A 15,912-nucleotide genomic window follows, 5' to 3' on the forward strand; every position below is an offset into this window, starting at 1 on the left:
TAAACTGGGGCCTGACTTCAAAGTCTGGCTCTTCACTAGTGGTTAATCAGAGCTAAGCATCTCACAGACATTTCTGCCTGTGCTGGCTTCCAACCATGATCCTTAGATCTCAGCCTCCAGAGTAGCTAGTTTTACAGGCATGAGTCACCAGCATCCAGCTTCAATTAATACTTTTCAATGACAGCAATATTGTAGGTGGAAAGTACAAAAGGCACAAAAAGTTTCCCTTTCTTCTCAAGCCACATCCACTTTCAGTACATTTGTGATGAATACCTGATAGTGGCGAGGGAAAAGAAGTATGTGACACAGCTAATTTATGAAGCCCTAGCCAGCTCCAAGGAAGTAATCTGTGCTTCAAAAGAAAAAGGTTGGAGCTGGGAATATGGCCTAGTGGTACAGTGCTTGCCTTGTATACATGAAGCCCTGGGTTTGATTCCTCAGCACCACATATATAGAAAAAGCTGGAATGGCACTGTGGTGCTAGCCTTGAGCAAAAAGAAGCCAGGGACAGTGCTCAGGCCCTGAGTTCAAACCCCCAGACTGGCAAAAGAAAGAAAGAAAGAAAGAAAGAAAGAAAGAAGAAGAAAGAAAGAAAGAAAGAAAGAAAGAAAGAAAGAAGGAAGGAAAGAAAGAAATTATTTTTAAGCAGATACTTTAAGAGGAAAAAAATGGACTACAAAACAGATTGTTTAAGCTACTAATTTAGTCCATCCGGGATAAAAAGATACACATATAGACAAAAAGAATGGGTTGGATCATTTGAACAAAGTTGGTTTAGGCCCCCATATTCTTCCTTCTTTATCCTCCGCCCCACCCCACAACCCTTCACCCTTCTCCTCTGACCCCAGCATCATCTTAGGCATCAAAATTTCATGCCCAAAGACTAAATTTTGAGCTTCAAGCCTCAGCTGGGAGGAAGCCCTCCCCAGAACTGGCTGCAGGACATACGGGGAAAAGAACCTCGAGAATAGTATCTCAATGTCTATTTGCAATACACCCTACGAATGCTGTCATAAAAGCCTTAGACCAGAAAACTGAACTATGTCCCTGAGTCCATCAGGGGGCAGCAGCTACCCAGTGCAGGATTCTGTGCCCCTCCGGGAGGACAACAGGACACCTGCCCCTTCCCAGTCTCCCCTCATTCAGACCTAGGTCCCCATCTGTTTGCCAACCCACTCCCTCCTATCCATTCATGCAAGGAAGTTACATGAATTTTCAAGCAGGAATATTTGCTCATCCATCTACCCAGGACACATGCAGCGTTCTTTATTAAATAGCAGGAGTTGTGGAACCTGCTACGTGGCTTCCAAGGGAAATAATCTGTTAGCCTGCCCCTTATCCATCACTGTGAAGGAACCTGGGAAGGAACTAAAAGGGACCTGGAATGTTCTCGGCCTCTCCCAGGTCTCTTCTTTCAGGCTCCACTATTCCCTGCAAACCAAATCAAGCCTTTTATAATACTGTTCTTCTGCTTCCCATTTCTCACACCTGGAATTAATTACTGTCCTATTTTAATTATTCCTGTGATTTGGTTTTAGTGTTTGCCTTTCCCAAAAAGATGTGTGAGTTCACAAATCAAGACTGGTATACTTATTTCCAACTCTATCCCTAGTACTGATGCGTGGTAGGAATAGTGTGTGTGTGTGTGTGTGTGTGTGTGTGTGTGTGTGTGTGTGTGTGTGTGCCTACACTGGAGTTTGAACTCACCTGATGCTGTTCTTTAGCTTTTTTTGCTCAAGGCTAACATTCTTCCACTTGAGCCACAGCTTCACTTCCAGTTTTTTGTTGATTAATTGGAGGTAAGAATCTCATGGACTTTCCTTCCCTGGGTTGGCTTCAAACTGCTGTCCTCAGATCTCAGCCTTCTGCATATCTAGGATTACAGGCATGAGCCACTAAGACACAGCTCAATAAATATTTTTAGGAGAATGAATGATGGATGAAAGTGAGGTTGTCACCCAGCTGCCCACATTACCAAGATTCAAAAGTACAGGACATATGCATGAGGATCTACCTAGACTCTGAAAAAAATCTGCTTTGGACAAGGGATAAAGGAAGATCTAACCAATATCTTGGCCTCTTTGTAGAGTCAAAGACCTGAGGTAATTCTTTTTTTCTTGTCAGCCTTGGGGCTTGAACTCAGGGCCTGAGCACTGTCCCTGGCTTCTTTTTGCTCAAGGCTAGCACTCTACCTCTTGAGCCACAGCGCCACATCTGGCTTTTTCTGTTTATGTGGTGCTGAGGAATCCAACCCAGGGTTTTGTGCATGCTAGGCAAGCACTCTACCACTAAGCCACATTCCCAGCCCACCTGAGGTAATTCTTACTGAGAAAAATCAAGGAAGTGTTGGGACTGATGAACAGCAGTCTGTATTCCCCTGGCCTTAGCCTTCCTCACCAGCCTCATTCAGAAAGTTAAGAGAAAACAAACGTATGTAATAAAGAGAGTCAGACCAAATGGGGATGCTTGGGACTTAGACTGCTCTCTTGGGTGAGGGTGTGCATGAATTCAAGAACCCTGATGGCAGTGTAGGATTAGAGTGAAGAAGAAAGGACAGAGAGGAGCTGGGTGTGCACAGAGACAGATGCAAGGCAGATGGAAGGGAAAGTGGGAAAGAAAGGGAACAGTTGCTCAAATCTGCAAGCACACTCCTTACGTGACACAATACAGCGCTGATGCTGGGCCTACAACAGCCACTAGGACACCAGTGAGAAATGTCTGTAATTAGGAGGCTGGCAGTTCTCTGGGCCTCAGCCCAGAGTGACGATGCAGCAAGAATTTCTGAGCCATGCTGAGCCAGGTAATGGAGAAAACACAGACAAAACCACTCCAGGCCCATTTCTCAGCCTCGCCTGCACCACTGCCTCCCATTTCTCTTCCCCACTAGGACTCTTACTCTCCCCTACACATGGCTGGCTCCCATCCTCCCTCCAAGGTCTGAGGCCCTGGATGGATACTCTTCTCAGAAAAGACAAACCTTCATCTGGAAGGAGAGCTGTGCTTGAATTCTCCTACTAGCACATCTGGCCTGGCCTGGCCAATGGCCCAGCTGCTCTGGTGTTCCCTGCCTGCTTTTCTCCTGGCGCCTAGCCTCTCTTCTCCAATTCCCACCAGCTGATGGCCAGAATTGGAAGGGAAACCCACTTGGGTTCCTGTTTTTCCACTTTGAGTTTGGTGTATCTGCCCCTGCAAGTCTCCCTGCAATATGCAGGATGTCTGCCAAAACACTGTCAGATTTTTATTTTCAAACCTAATCTGAAATCCTGCTTTTTGTGCCATTCTGAACCACTGCATTGAAGCTGAATAATGACAAATGCACCATATATAAAGCTCCAAGCCAAATGTTGCAGGAAAGGCAGGGATACCAGGTGCCTGTTGATGGGATGTGGTAGTGTATAGGCAGGGGATAGGGAAGGGGGTGGGCATCGAAGGCTTCTTCCAGTGAAGCACCACATCCATAGCAGAAGACAGCTCTGCAGGAAAGGGGGCTGTGGTGGTGGTGGTTGTGAGTCCAATATTTTTTTCTTCCTTTTTTTTTTTGACAGTCATGGGGCTTGAATTCAGGACCTGGGCACTATACCTGAGCATCTTTTGCTCAAGACTAGCACTCTACCACTTGAGCCACAGCACCACTTCCAGCTTTTTCTATTTATGGGGTGCTAAGGAATCGAACCCAGGGCTTCATGCATGCTAGACAAGCACTCTACCACCAAGCCACATGCTCAGACCGTGAGTCCAATCTTGAAGAGACCCTATTAATGGTTGAAGAAGGGTTTCCTCTTTGTGGGTCCCCAACTATGACAACATGACAGAGGCGCTACTAGAAAATCTAGCTCGCGGCAACCTGGCTCTTTCACTAGTGCATACATGTTTCCATGAAAAACTTTATTACTCAGTTCCTAGCCAGCTATTTACCAGGATTTGACACTAGGCTCCTAAGGACTAAAGAAATTTGCCACACCTGTCAGGACCCACCCACTCCACTCCCACTTCTGATGGATCCACTGCTGTTGTGATCCCAGTTAAGCTTTTCCTAGAAGACCAAGACATTCTCCTCTGAAAAATATTTTATTGATAAATTAACTCTGAAAGCGTTCGCCTCCCACCCAAATGTTGTAAGGTCTCTTGGATGAGTCACAGACCCTTCTGTGGGGAAAGGATCCACGGAGGCCAGGGAATCTCTGCACAAGGAGGGTGGGATTTCCTGGGCATGGCAGAGGTGGGTATGGGGCTGAGGCCGGACCCCAGGTCTTCTGAGAAGAGCCCTCTTACTCAGCACCGGAATAGGGAGTGGTGGTCAGAAGTGCAGCACCGTGGAGCTTTATTGCTGGTGAAGGCTGAGGAAAGGGGGACCCCCTGCCAGCCTGAAATTGCTGCTGAGGGCACCAGTGTCCTGAGCTCCAGAGAAGGTGGCACTGATTCCCAATCCACGGAGCCTGGCTGCTGACTCACCCACTCATCCAGTGGCCCCTGGGCGGGGAAGGAAGTGGGGAGAGGTATCTGAGCCAGGCAGGATCGGGCAAGGGTTACAGTGTGCAGGTCTTGGATACAGCAGGCGCCAGAAAGGGGTGAATGGCAGGCGGCCAGGTGGCCACCTCTTCACAGGTCTATAGTGTCGCTGCCCATGCTCAGCTCGTCGATCTGTCGGCAGGCATCCAGGAATTGCTCCTGCAGCAAAGCCTCCTCGGCCAGCAACTCCGCAGCAGGCTCTGGGGAGTCGCTGGAGGGTGGGGACAGAGCCTGGTAGGAACCCGAGGCCGGGAGGCTGGGGCTGCTTCCGGAGGGTCGCGGAGGACTGAGGATGCAGACTAATGGACAGCGCGGGGGTCTGTCTGGGCTGGAACAGAGCAGCATGGACGAACTGTCCCTTGAAAGTCCGCAAAGTGAGCCGGAGGAGGGGCTGCTGCCTGCGGGCCAGGCCCCGGGAGAAGGGAGCTCCGGGGGCGCTGGAGATCCCGGGGTCTCCTCCGGGAGACCGGTGCCTGTCTCGGTCCCCAGCGAGATGGTGCGGTAGAGACCGAGCCCAGGCAGGGTTTCGCCGAAGGCAGGACCCTGGAAAAGGCCAGGCGCCAGCAGCGACTCACTGCACAGGGCCTCCTCGATGCTGCGCCGCAGATTGATGGGGGAGGGCGGGCGGAAGTCCACCGTGCAATCGCTGCCGGGGGACGAGGCGGAGGACGGGGCGGGGTTGGCCGCGGCGCCTTCGCAGCCCCGGCAGCCGCCGCCCTGGAGGAGGAGGTCAGGGCCGGGCCCCGCCAGGGCGCACAGCTGCAGCAGCTCCGCGTCGCCGCGGGCGATGGCGCTCCCCAGGGGCTCCTTTTCCCGGGGCCCGGCGACCCAGCTTCCCGGCAGCAGCGGGGCTGCATGGCCCGGGGACAGGCGGAAAAGCTTGGCCCAGCAGCGCGGTGGCACGCGGGGACTGCAGAGCGCGGGGTAGAGACCCAGCAGCGCCAACGGGAGCGCAACACCCACCTCGCCCAGGCGCAGACCTAGCTGGAAGGCCCACCAGGGCCAGGGCCCCTCCAGGCCGGGTTGGCCTCCGTAGCCCAGGGCGTGCAGCACCTCATAGCCCTGCAGGGCTCCGCTCAGCAGCCCGAAGGTGCCGGCCACCGGGGCCGTGCGCGCCGCGCGCCGCCAGGACTCCCGCGGGGCGAAAGGGCTGCGCGCCTGCGGGACAGGGGTAGCGCCCTTGAACCCGGATCCCCCCAGGGGAGCCCCAGCCCGCCGCCGCCGCCCTCCCCAGCAGGAGAGCGCCAGCAGGAGCCCCGAAAGCAGGGCGGCGAGGAAGGCGTGCAGCCCGCGGGAGGCGAGCCGCAGGGGCCGCAGGGGGTGGTGGGCAGCGCTCCCCAGGGCGGCCGCGGCCGCCAGCCCTAGCCCCAGGAGCAGCAGCGCCGCCAGGCCGGCGGGGCACCGGGGTGGCCGCGGCCGGGCCAGCAGCAGGCAAGCCAGCCCCAGGCCAGCGGCCAGGCAGGGCAGCGGAAGGTCCTGCAGCAGCAGCCAGGCGAGCACCGGCAGCCGATCGCGGTGCCCGTACGCGTCGTAGAAGAGCGGGAAAGCCCGCGTGGTCCCAGCCGAGAGCAGCAGCAGGTCCAGCAGCGCCAGGCAGGGGGCGCCAGGTGGGCAGCGCCAAGGCAGGAGGGCTAAAGCCAGCAGCGCCAGCAGGGCCACCAGACCGAAGAGAGCACCTGCCCCGTACACGTGGGCCTCCCAGGCCAGCCCCCATCGAGCCCTGGCCTCTGCCCAGTCGGCCTCCAGGGTTAGGAAGAAGAGCGGCACCGGCGAGGCTGGAGACTGCTCCTCGAGATCGGGCGTGTCTCCGTATCTACAGGGCTCTGCCTCACACTTGGGCTGCTCTGAAGGGTGTCCCAGGTTGGCAGGAGAGGGGTCATCTGGGTCAGAGGTGGAGATAGTGGGGTCTGTGGGAACAACAACAACAGTATTTGGCCGAATCCATTGTACAGCCTGCCCCCAGGAGTCCGAATGAAAGACTGAGTGGCCAATAGAACATCTAGCAAGCCTTCAGAACCCATTTGTCCAACATAAGAGACTCACAGACATTTCGGCCTCTCACTTTTCCCTGCCCCATTCCAACCTCTCGGGCTGATGGGTAGCCTCACTACCCATCCTTTGCTCATTCCCCCCCCCCCTCCGTGTGATTCTCCTGAAAAGGAGTTTTCTTCAGAAATCCAGAACTGTACAATTGGAATTAAAACAAACAAACGTGGATGGTCCTCCTTCCAGTCCAGTCCTCGCACCAGAAAGAGAGTTTTACAAGAACAAGATTTGTGTTGCCTTTGCTCAGATCTCAGTCTCAATGACTAAATGATTTGTGTCACCCAGCTGACATTGAGCAGATAGCCATTGAGTAAATGAAGATTCTGAGGCCCTGCAGAGAGAGGCAAAATGACTATCCAAGACCACAAATAAGCAATGTATAACCAGAATCCAGATCTGAGCACCCATCTGAGCATCCTTCCAAACCCTCCTCATAATACTAATCTGCTTATGTCTAATTTACATCCTAACTTTCCGGTGCCTAAATTTCCACCTTAGCATGAGGAGATGCTTCTCCTGCCCTTTTTCAACAGCTCCCCAACTTGTCCCTGTCTCCAGTAAAATGCACGCACACAAGCACGCATGCACACAGAGCAGGAGAAGAAAAGCAAGCCCTCGTGTCTCCAGTACTCTAGGAGAACACCATTCCATCGTGCTCATTCCTGTCAGCTACATCTCAATTTTCAGCCAGTGTGTGGTTAGGGAGCCCATGCTGACTTGTCCACACAGCCATTGCTTGAAGGCTCTTGTTTTACAGCAAGTGACATTGAGAAGGAATCCCCTGAGTCTCAGAGGATGTCTTTGAACTCTTGGAAAGGAACAATTGGGAAATCACAGTAGGATGAAACCCTCAGGTGTGCTGGGGTTTTCTAACTCAGGCCCTGGCCCCATTCTGTGGCCCAGCATCTCTTCACATCCCTTGGGGAAAAGGGGACCCAACTGAGCTGGGTGTGTGATTCTGCTCTCCTGGAGCAAGAGAGAAACCACTTGGAGTTAGACTCAGAGATTCTCCCCATAGTCAGGCAGAAGGGAAGAGGCTGGAAACTACTTTCTCCCGATCCCCATCTCTCAGGCTCATCGGAACTGCAGCTGCAGGCCAAGATGGAGGAAGAAAGGGTGGTGGTGAAGGACAGGTTCAGCCTTGTGGGAGTGGAGAAAAGGACAGAGGACAGATGTGGAATGAATTCTCATACAATTCCCCCAATTGCCTGGCTATTCTCCAGATGGACAGAACTAAGAGACACAGAAGTGCCTCACTCTCCCCCCCCCCCCCCCCAGAAAGCACCAGCTCACACTAGGAACAGACAAAATAAAGCAGCCCTGAAAACAAGGTAAAGGAATGAGGGGCCATAAGTCAGCTCTGGAGGGGGTGGGGAGAAAAAGATGGAATTGGGACAGCCAGAAAATTAAATATATACAGCTCTCTGCCAACTGAAAATGGCAGCATATACCCCGCTTCTCATTCCTCCTTACTCCTCAGATCCAAACTGTGTAAGAATGTCTGCTGCAAAAGACAGTTATGAGGATAAATGAAATGATGTGTGCGAAATTCTAGAGTGCCTGGTGTGGAGAAAAAAAATCATTCAGTATATGGTTGTGACTGGCATCGTTATTTTTGGCTAATGTTTATCATGGATTAATCATGAGCTTGTGTTTGTGTGTGACCACTTCTGGCCTCAAACTACTTCTTGATTTAACTAACTGAAGGCTGTGGTATGGATTAAAAGTCTTTAGTGCATCCTAAACATGTCTAGGAAGACAACCATCTGTCAAGTGGGTGAACATCCACATATTGACTGAGTTTATAAACTCTGTTTGAAGACCACCATGTTGATGACCTAACCACCCCCTGAGCACTGACAGCAGCCATCAGTTAAATGAGAAACCATTCAGCTGGAAACAGCATGCTGATCAGAGGAGGGTATCAGTCTGGCATTGGTAGGATTACATACATACAACCTGCTACCTCTCATCTTCTGTGCCCCTCTGATGCCCTGGTCTAACCCACTGCTTCTGCAAAGTGCTTAGCCTTTGTGAGCTCTACAGAGACACAGAGGCTCACAGCCTGGGCCCTGACTGTTACTTCACAACTCTGCACTGTTCTTGCTATCTCTATAGATGAGTACAGCTCTGTGAAGTCAGCTTCACGTCATCCTCTTCCACTATCCCTGCTCACCTGTGGGCCCCAAGAAACCTATCTCTCATCTCCATTCCTAAGTGCTATGGTAACTATAACACATTTCAACATTCCTCAGAAGCCAGAATGGGAGTAAAGCCAGAAAATAGGCTAAGTACTAGGGTAGCTCAAGTGTCAGGAGTTTGGAATTAGAACTTCTTCCAGGGGTCATAGCATGCCCAGATCAACACACACACACACACACACACACACACAGAGAGAGAGAGAGAGAGAGAGAGAGAGAGAGAGAGAGAGAGAGAGAGAGAGAGAGAGAGAGAGAGAGAGAGAGGCCAGGCATGGGTGGAAACAGATGAGAGAAAGCCTAACTTCTGCTTTTGAGGGATACCTTTTTGTTGTTGTTTTTTTGTTTTATTTTATTTTATTTTATTTTGCCCATCCTGGGGCTTGGACTCAGGGCCTGAGCACTGTCTCGCTTCCTTTGTGCTCAAAGCTAGCACTCTACCACATGAGCCATAGCACCACTTCTAGCTTTTTCTGTTTATGTGGTGCTGAGGAATCAAACCCAGAGCTTCATGCATGCAAGGTGAGCACTCTACCGCTAAGCCATATTCACAGCCCATGAGGGATCCCTTTGATATCTCTGATTTCCTCATTTACAGCTTCCTTCCCCAGAAGAGCTGTGTGTTTTGCTTAGAAGATAGTGATTTTCTAGTCCTGCCTTCCCAGGATCCCTCTCCTGGACAGGCCACCCCTCCAGGGAGGTCCCACTCTGGCCCTGTGGCCCCTCTTGACCTCTAGGATGATGGAGGAGGGATGTCAATGTGAGTAATTGGTAAGGCAGGAGCTGGCTGGGGAGGGGCCAGCTGGTTCATGGAAAAGCCAGACCTGATTATCCACCAGCTGCCCAGATCAAAGGGCTCTGGAATTGCATCTCCACTCTGGATGCTGGAAGCTGTAGCCTGTTTAGTAGCCTGGCGCCATCTCTCTCCCAACCCCCACTTCCAAGGCTGGGGAGAACTAATATTCTTTGCAGCAGTGACACCCAGGATATTTAACAACTGGATATCCTAGGTACTGGCTAGTGAGAAGAGAGTCCTGCCTGCGATTGATCAGGGGGCAGGTGGGTGGGGTCACTGCAGAGCACTGAGCGTACAGAGTACGTATTAACCAGCCTAAAATGTCTTGATATATTTTAGCCTGTTACAACTGCTGGGGTGTGGCTGGGTGGAATACAACCTCTATCCAAGGAGAAAGGGACCCTGCTCAAGGAAGCCCTGGGAATCCATATGGCGAATGGCACCTAGGCTAGAGAACTCCTTAGAGGAGACTCAGACTGTCTTCAGTCCCTAATTGCATGACACTACTACTTCTACCAACACACACACACACACACACACACACACACATACACACATACAATTCTAGTGTGAGCAAGGGTTGGCTGTCTCCCTGGGAGACCTGTGGTCCTCCTGGATTCATCAGGAAGAGGCAGGGTTCTGGCAGCCACCAGTAAAGAGTGGGGTAAGGGCAGGGCTGGGCAGCCTCTGATACTGTCCAGACTCATTAAACCTGCCTGGCTAGCACTGTCACCCAGGCCAACGACAAACTGCCAGCCAGCATCCATCCCCAGAGGCACAGACTCCTCCCCACTCCCTTACAGCAGATCCTGCCTCTGATGCACGCTGGCTGGACGGTAGGGGGGAGGGGGAGGGCTGGCTCCTCACCTACCATCAAGGGAATACCATGATAGTGGCTGGAGGAAGCCAGAAAGTCAGGAGAGATGTCAACTCTGGGGCTGGAAGAAGCTAGAGGGCCAGAAGCATTCCTGGCTGAGCCTAGTATGAAGTGACAGAGGGCTTACATAGTTACAACAAACCCTTAGCAGAGCAAAGGGAGGCCTGGAAATCCCTCCTCATAGCATCTGTGCCTTCTACCCAGTGGGTTGTGTTTTCACCATTGCCTGGAGCTAGGGTGTCTGCAAGGTTAGATGCGGAAGCATATTGGGGTGCAGTGGGGGAAGGGAAGCAAGGTCAATAGGTATATGTCAAAAGTTTACATTCTTTGGAAGCTTTAGAGTTCCCAGGAAAATTCAGTACCATCACTAAACCCTAGATAAACAAGAGCATTCGGGCTCAGGAAGATTAAACACCTGCCTAAGATCACCCAGTTCAGAACCAAGCAAAAGGACTCACAACCAGGTTTCCTGATGCCCTGGCCTGGGGTCTTTGCTCTGTACTGCTCCTTTGTCTACCTGCATGTTCTGAAAGGGTCCCTTGAATGAAAGTGACATCTCTGCTCACAGTCTCCTCTTCAAAGCTGTCCCAATAAGGCATTCAGCTCTACCCATATCTAACTGCATGTCATGTTCAATCATCTGGCAGAAGAAAGGGCCCCAAGGTTGAGGTGGGGTGGGAGCAGGGAGGCAGGCCACACAATCTCAGGTAGAGGATGGGGTGAGTGGAGAAGCTATGGAAATCATGGAGTCCTATATGATTTGGCCCTGATCTATCTGTCCTTTTTCTGCTCTACCTAGGACCAAACCACTTAGAGGATCATGACTTACTTGTGTGGGCCTTTCCCTGATAACACTTGTTAGACCATTAGTCTATATACAAACATATATTTCCCCATCATGACGGTGAAGAGAATGGTGATTGCAGTTGTGAGGACAATGAACTACAAGATCCCGGTGATTAGTGTATAGTAAGTGCTCAACCAATGTCAAGTTCAAATGAGCTCTATACTTACCATGTTGCATGGGTGTTGTCTTAACTGAAGCTGAGCTTAAGGAAGTAGCTGGGTCCAACAAGCTTGGGCTTGAGAACTTCCTTTCCAGGAGAGATGGAAGCGGGGACAGAGTTGTGCCAAAGAACCCTGTAACAGGAATATATGGGTACAAGGGCCACCCTCCCAGCAGGCCATGGAACTTGGGAGAAAAGCTTGTCCTTCTCCAGTGCTTGCTTAAAGGAAGTCAAGAGTCCCAGGAATTGTAGCTCATACATTTCTTGTGCTAAGTTTCAAACACCAAACCAGAGTCAATACAGCAAAAAGAAGCCTCCCCTATAACACAGTACCCCTTTCCTGGAGCCTGGGAGAAGCAGACAGTCTTCCTTTGGTCCATGAAGGGAGTGGTCAGGACGCTAGCACAGCACCGGGCCTGGGGATGCCCGGTAAGTGTTTGTTGTAATGAAAAAAAGAATGCTCACCTGGAGAATCTGACATTCTGGAGCCCAAGGTTGGGGGAGTCGTTCCTGGAGGACTAAAGCCTGAGAAATTCCGGACTGGGGGCAGAGTAGTGCCAAAGAACCCTGCAAAAAAGGAGACCAGGCTAAAGCTGCCTTCTACTTGCCACTGGGCAGTGGGTACTTAACAACGGATGTACAGCAGCGGTTCTGCTCAGCTGAGGTGGGTACTCACCAAAGGGTCCCAGGCGCCCAGCAATCTCTGCCAGGCTGGCCCGCAGGCTGGGTAGCAGGGGCAGTGTCCGATGCCCGAGTGTGGGGGCTGCACCTGCCCTCAGTGCCACATCAAACTTCAGCTCCAGCTCACTCTGTTGGGGCCTAGGAACGGTGGATGGAGGTGCTGTGGCTGTCACAGCAGTAGCCCAGGTCACTGTGCCTGTCCTGGGATGATAGGGGTCAGTGGGCCCAGAGAGTGGCGATGTGGACTCTGGAGGCAAGGAGGAGGCCCAGGGCGTAGAGCTGCCTTCAGCAGAGCCCCACTCTGAGGGCGAGTTGCCCAGGGAGCCTACCAGCAGTTCCCAAAAGGGGTCCGTCCTCAGCCCACTGGCCACCTCTTCTCCTGATTCCTGGCCTGGACCAGGCGAGAGAGGTTGAGTCTCTGTGACAGGACTTCCCCAGACAGCCGCAGGTCCCCGAAGATGAAGTTTGAAGTTTAGTCCCAGGTTAAGAGACAGCATAGAGGCCTCACTCTGTGGTGGTGGGGTCAGAGTGGTGGGAAGGGCACCGGGGATGGAGGAGGCCGGCTGGGGGCCCACAGGAACAGCAAGCAAAGCCCAGCAGAACAGCCCTAGCCCCAGGCAGCCACGCCCTGCCATGGCCCCACGTGGCCTCAAGGTGGGCAGGGTCTCACTTCTTCAGAACCTTTGGAGCAGATAGTCCTGGAGGGAGGAGAGGCCTTGTGAGTCCTGCTGCCACCCTCTTGCTTTCCCAGACACTTCAGTCTCAGGGGGAGAAGCGGGAGGTGGGGTCAAGATGCAATATGTTCTCCCAAGAAGAGAGAGAGAAAGCTCTCCTCCTGCACCCTCAGGCCCCAGAACATCCCAACCCTTGCATATCAGGGACTGAAATGTGACTGCAACCCTTGGTCCTCATCGTCATCCACAGCAGAGAGGAATGACTTAAATTCTCAGACCAGATCTAGCCTCTTTCCCTCTTGGCCCAACCCTTCTCCCTAGCTTTCTTCCTCTCCCAAAAATCCAGATGTTCCCTATGTGCCAAGCACCCTTCTAGTGATGCAGCTGTGATCAAGCAAGCTCTAGAGAGGGAATGCATCGTGCCCCCCCCCCCCCAATCCCTGGAGACAGGTCTCAGTGATCTGGCAGAGTGGGAGGGCTGTCCAGGCTCCACCAGAGAAACAGGGGCCCTGATCCTCAAAACCCTACAAGTACTGGGGGAGGAGCACTTGGCCCCTGGTAGTTCTCTGGGAGAGGAGATCAGGCTGGCAAGCTGGGCAAGGGGCAGCTGCAGCATCCTGAACCCCTCCCCAGAACTCTCCCTCTCCACCCACCCCCCCCCATATCCCTGGTGGGGGAAGGGAGGTGAGCCAGGGACACACGTGCACCCAGCAGGCACCCTTACATCACAAACACACAGACAGCCACACCTAGCACCCCTGACACACTCCCCCACTCACCCTTCACATGTCTCTGCACGCGGGTGGGCGGGCACACACACACACACACACACACACACACACACACACTGCATCCTGCTGAGCCCCCTCTCTCCTGCATGGGTTGGGACCCGCACTGTGGGCTCCTACCCCCCTACACATGTGTACAGAGAGGCACACACACCCCTAATGCATCACACCGTACTGACACACATCGGCGCCGCTACCCCCACCCACCCTTACACACCCACCCACCCCTCAGGGGCACACATGCACGCGCGCGCGCACACACATGCACACACCCGCCGACCTGCTCCTCTCGGTCCTCCCTTAGGCGGGTCTCCACCGCCAAGTCCCCCAGGAAGGGGCGGTCCAGGCGGCCCCCACTGGGGCAATGCTCGGTGGAGTGTCGCCGGTTCTTCTCGTGGTTCCCGGTGCCCAGGATGGCGATCGGGATCTCCAGACCCCGATGCCCCCGGGCCGACCCGCTGCCCCGCGTCTGCCCCCGGCCCCTTCCCGCGGCCCGCAGCGCCCCCCTGGCCAAGCGGGCCCAGCTCGGGCTCCGCACTCGGCGCTCCCTCCCCGCGGCGCCGCCTCCTGGCTGCGATCCCGGCTCCCCGGCCCCGCGCGGCGCGCGCCGGGGTCCGCGGCAGCCGCCTCTGACAGCCCTCCCTCCGGGCTCCCGCGCCCGCCCGCCCTCCTCTCCCCTCCTCCTCCCACCCGGCCCGCGGCCCGCCCCCTTCCCCGGGCGCGCACAGCGGCTCCGAGCCCCACGCGCGCTCATTCACCCAACGCTGCCAATCCGCCGCGGAGAGAGCGCGGGCACCTCCTTCTCAGCCCAACGCTGGCAGCCACACACCCCTGAGGTGCCCAGCACACACATCCATACGCACGACGGAACACACCTGCGGGCCAGGCACACACACACACACACACACACACACACACACACACACACACACACACATTGGCCAACATGCCCGAGGCATGGCACGCCAGTCGATCCAACCCTGAAAATTAAAACCTTGCTATGAATAAAGCTTACTTCTCCCTCTCTCCTGAGTATACACAACTCGGTTCCAGTCCCCATTTTACAGATAGGTGACTATACAGGTACTGGGGTTTGGATTCAGGGCTTTTTCTGCTCAGGGTTATTACTTCACCACACCTCTACATCTGGTTTCTTGCTAGTTAATTGGTGGTTAGAGTCTCACAGACTTTTCTGCCGGTGTTGGCTTTGAACTTTGATCCTCAGATCTCATCGTTCAGAGTAGCTAGGATCACGGTCCTGAGCCATTATCACCTGGCCAGATGGGTAACAGAAAATTACCGAATTGCCCAAGATTGCACAGCTTGGCAGACTTAAACTCGGTCTCTCTGCTTGTCCTCTCACTAGGGGTGGTTTGCAAACAGTTGTACTACTACAACTGTAGAGCCTCCCACACTTCGCAGGCCAACTGCCAAATGTCAATCTCCAAGCAACATCTCTGTGCTAAAAATCGTCTCTCAAATACTTAAGAGTTTCAGAAATGTTTGCCCAAAAGAACAGGGAGTAGAGATGCTTATGGGAGGAGACTTATAGCTTATTTCCCATGAGACATGAGAGGAGACAGTAAAACCAAAGAGCAAGCTCCCAGCCTCCTCTGCACATAGATGACCACCCCCAGCCCCCACACCCTCCCCGCGGGGGCTGACACATCATTGTGACTATTCTCTCTGGATGGTCCACAGATCCTGCTAGGCTGTAGTAGTGATTCACTAATGTTTGGAGTCTCAAAATCCCTTTGTTCGCTCTCCCAAATACTAGTATTTAAAAGTATCAAGAGGGGCTGGGGATATGGCCTAGTGGCAAGAGTGCTCGCCTCGTATACATGAAGCCCTGGGTTCGATTCCCCAGCACCACATATACAGAAAACGGCCAGAAGTGGCGCTGTGGCTCAAGTGGCAGAGTGCTAGCCTTGAGCAAAAGGAAGCCAGGGACAGTGCTCAGCCCCTGAGTCCAAGGCCCAGGACTGGCCAAATAAATAAATAAAAGTATCAAGAGAACATAAAAACCTGAAGTTCCCTGCATTATTGAAAGCTTTTCCTCAAACTCCTGATGCCCATCCTGGGTACTCAGAACCATGGAGCAGGCTTTGGAAGAGCTCATTCCCTTATTTCTCATCACAAACCACACAGAGGGAAAAAAAAAAATTGTCAGCATGTTACAGCCCTGAATGTGACTTTGAACTTCTCTTTCCTTCTCCTCACCCTTCTGCTCTGTAAAGTGGCCATGGAGTTGCTGCCTATAGAATTACCTAGGCAGCCAGGCACCAGTGGCTCAAGCCTGTGATCCAAGCTACACAGGAAGTTGAATCTGAGGACTG

General features: G+C 53.2%; 1 protein-coding gene across 2 annotated transcripts; it reads right to left on the reverse strand.

Moving 5' to 3' along the window:
• Positions 1–4,059: 4,059 nt before the first annotated feature.
• Prrt4 (proline rich transmembrane protein 4) lies at positions 4,060–12,749 on the reverse strand. 2 transcript variants are annotated; one of them, XM_048337914.1, is made up of 5 exons: positions 12,110–12,749; positions 11,899–12,000; positions 11,441–11,566; positions 6,190–6,416; positions 4,982–5,155 (listed from the first exon to the last, which is right to left on the reverse strand). In XM_048337914.1, the coding sequence occupies exons 1-5, from the start codon at positions 12,747–12,749 to the stop codon at positions 5,081–5,083; spliced, it is 1,170 nt and encodes a 389-aa protein (XP_048193871.1). In that variant the 3' UTR covers positions 4,982–5,080. The 2 variants fall into 2 exon arrangements, with proteins under 2 accessions (XP_048193870.1, XP_048193871.1); XM_048337913.1 differs by having other exon boundaries at positions 4,060–6,416.
• Between the last annotated feature and the right edge of the window lie 3,163 nt (positions 12,750–15,912).

This window comes from Perognathus longimembris, chromosome 2, assembly GCF_023159225.1.
Source record: "Perognathus longimembris pacificus isolate PPM17 chromosome 2, ASM2315922v1, whole genome shotgun sequence".
NCBI classification, from domain to species: domain Eukaryota; kingdom Metazoa; phylum Chordata; class Mammalia; order Rodentia; family Heteromyidae; genus Perognathus; species Perognathus longimembris.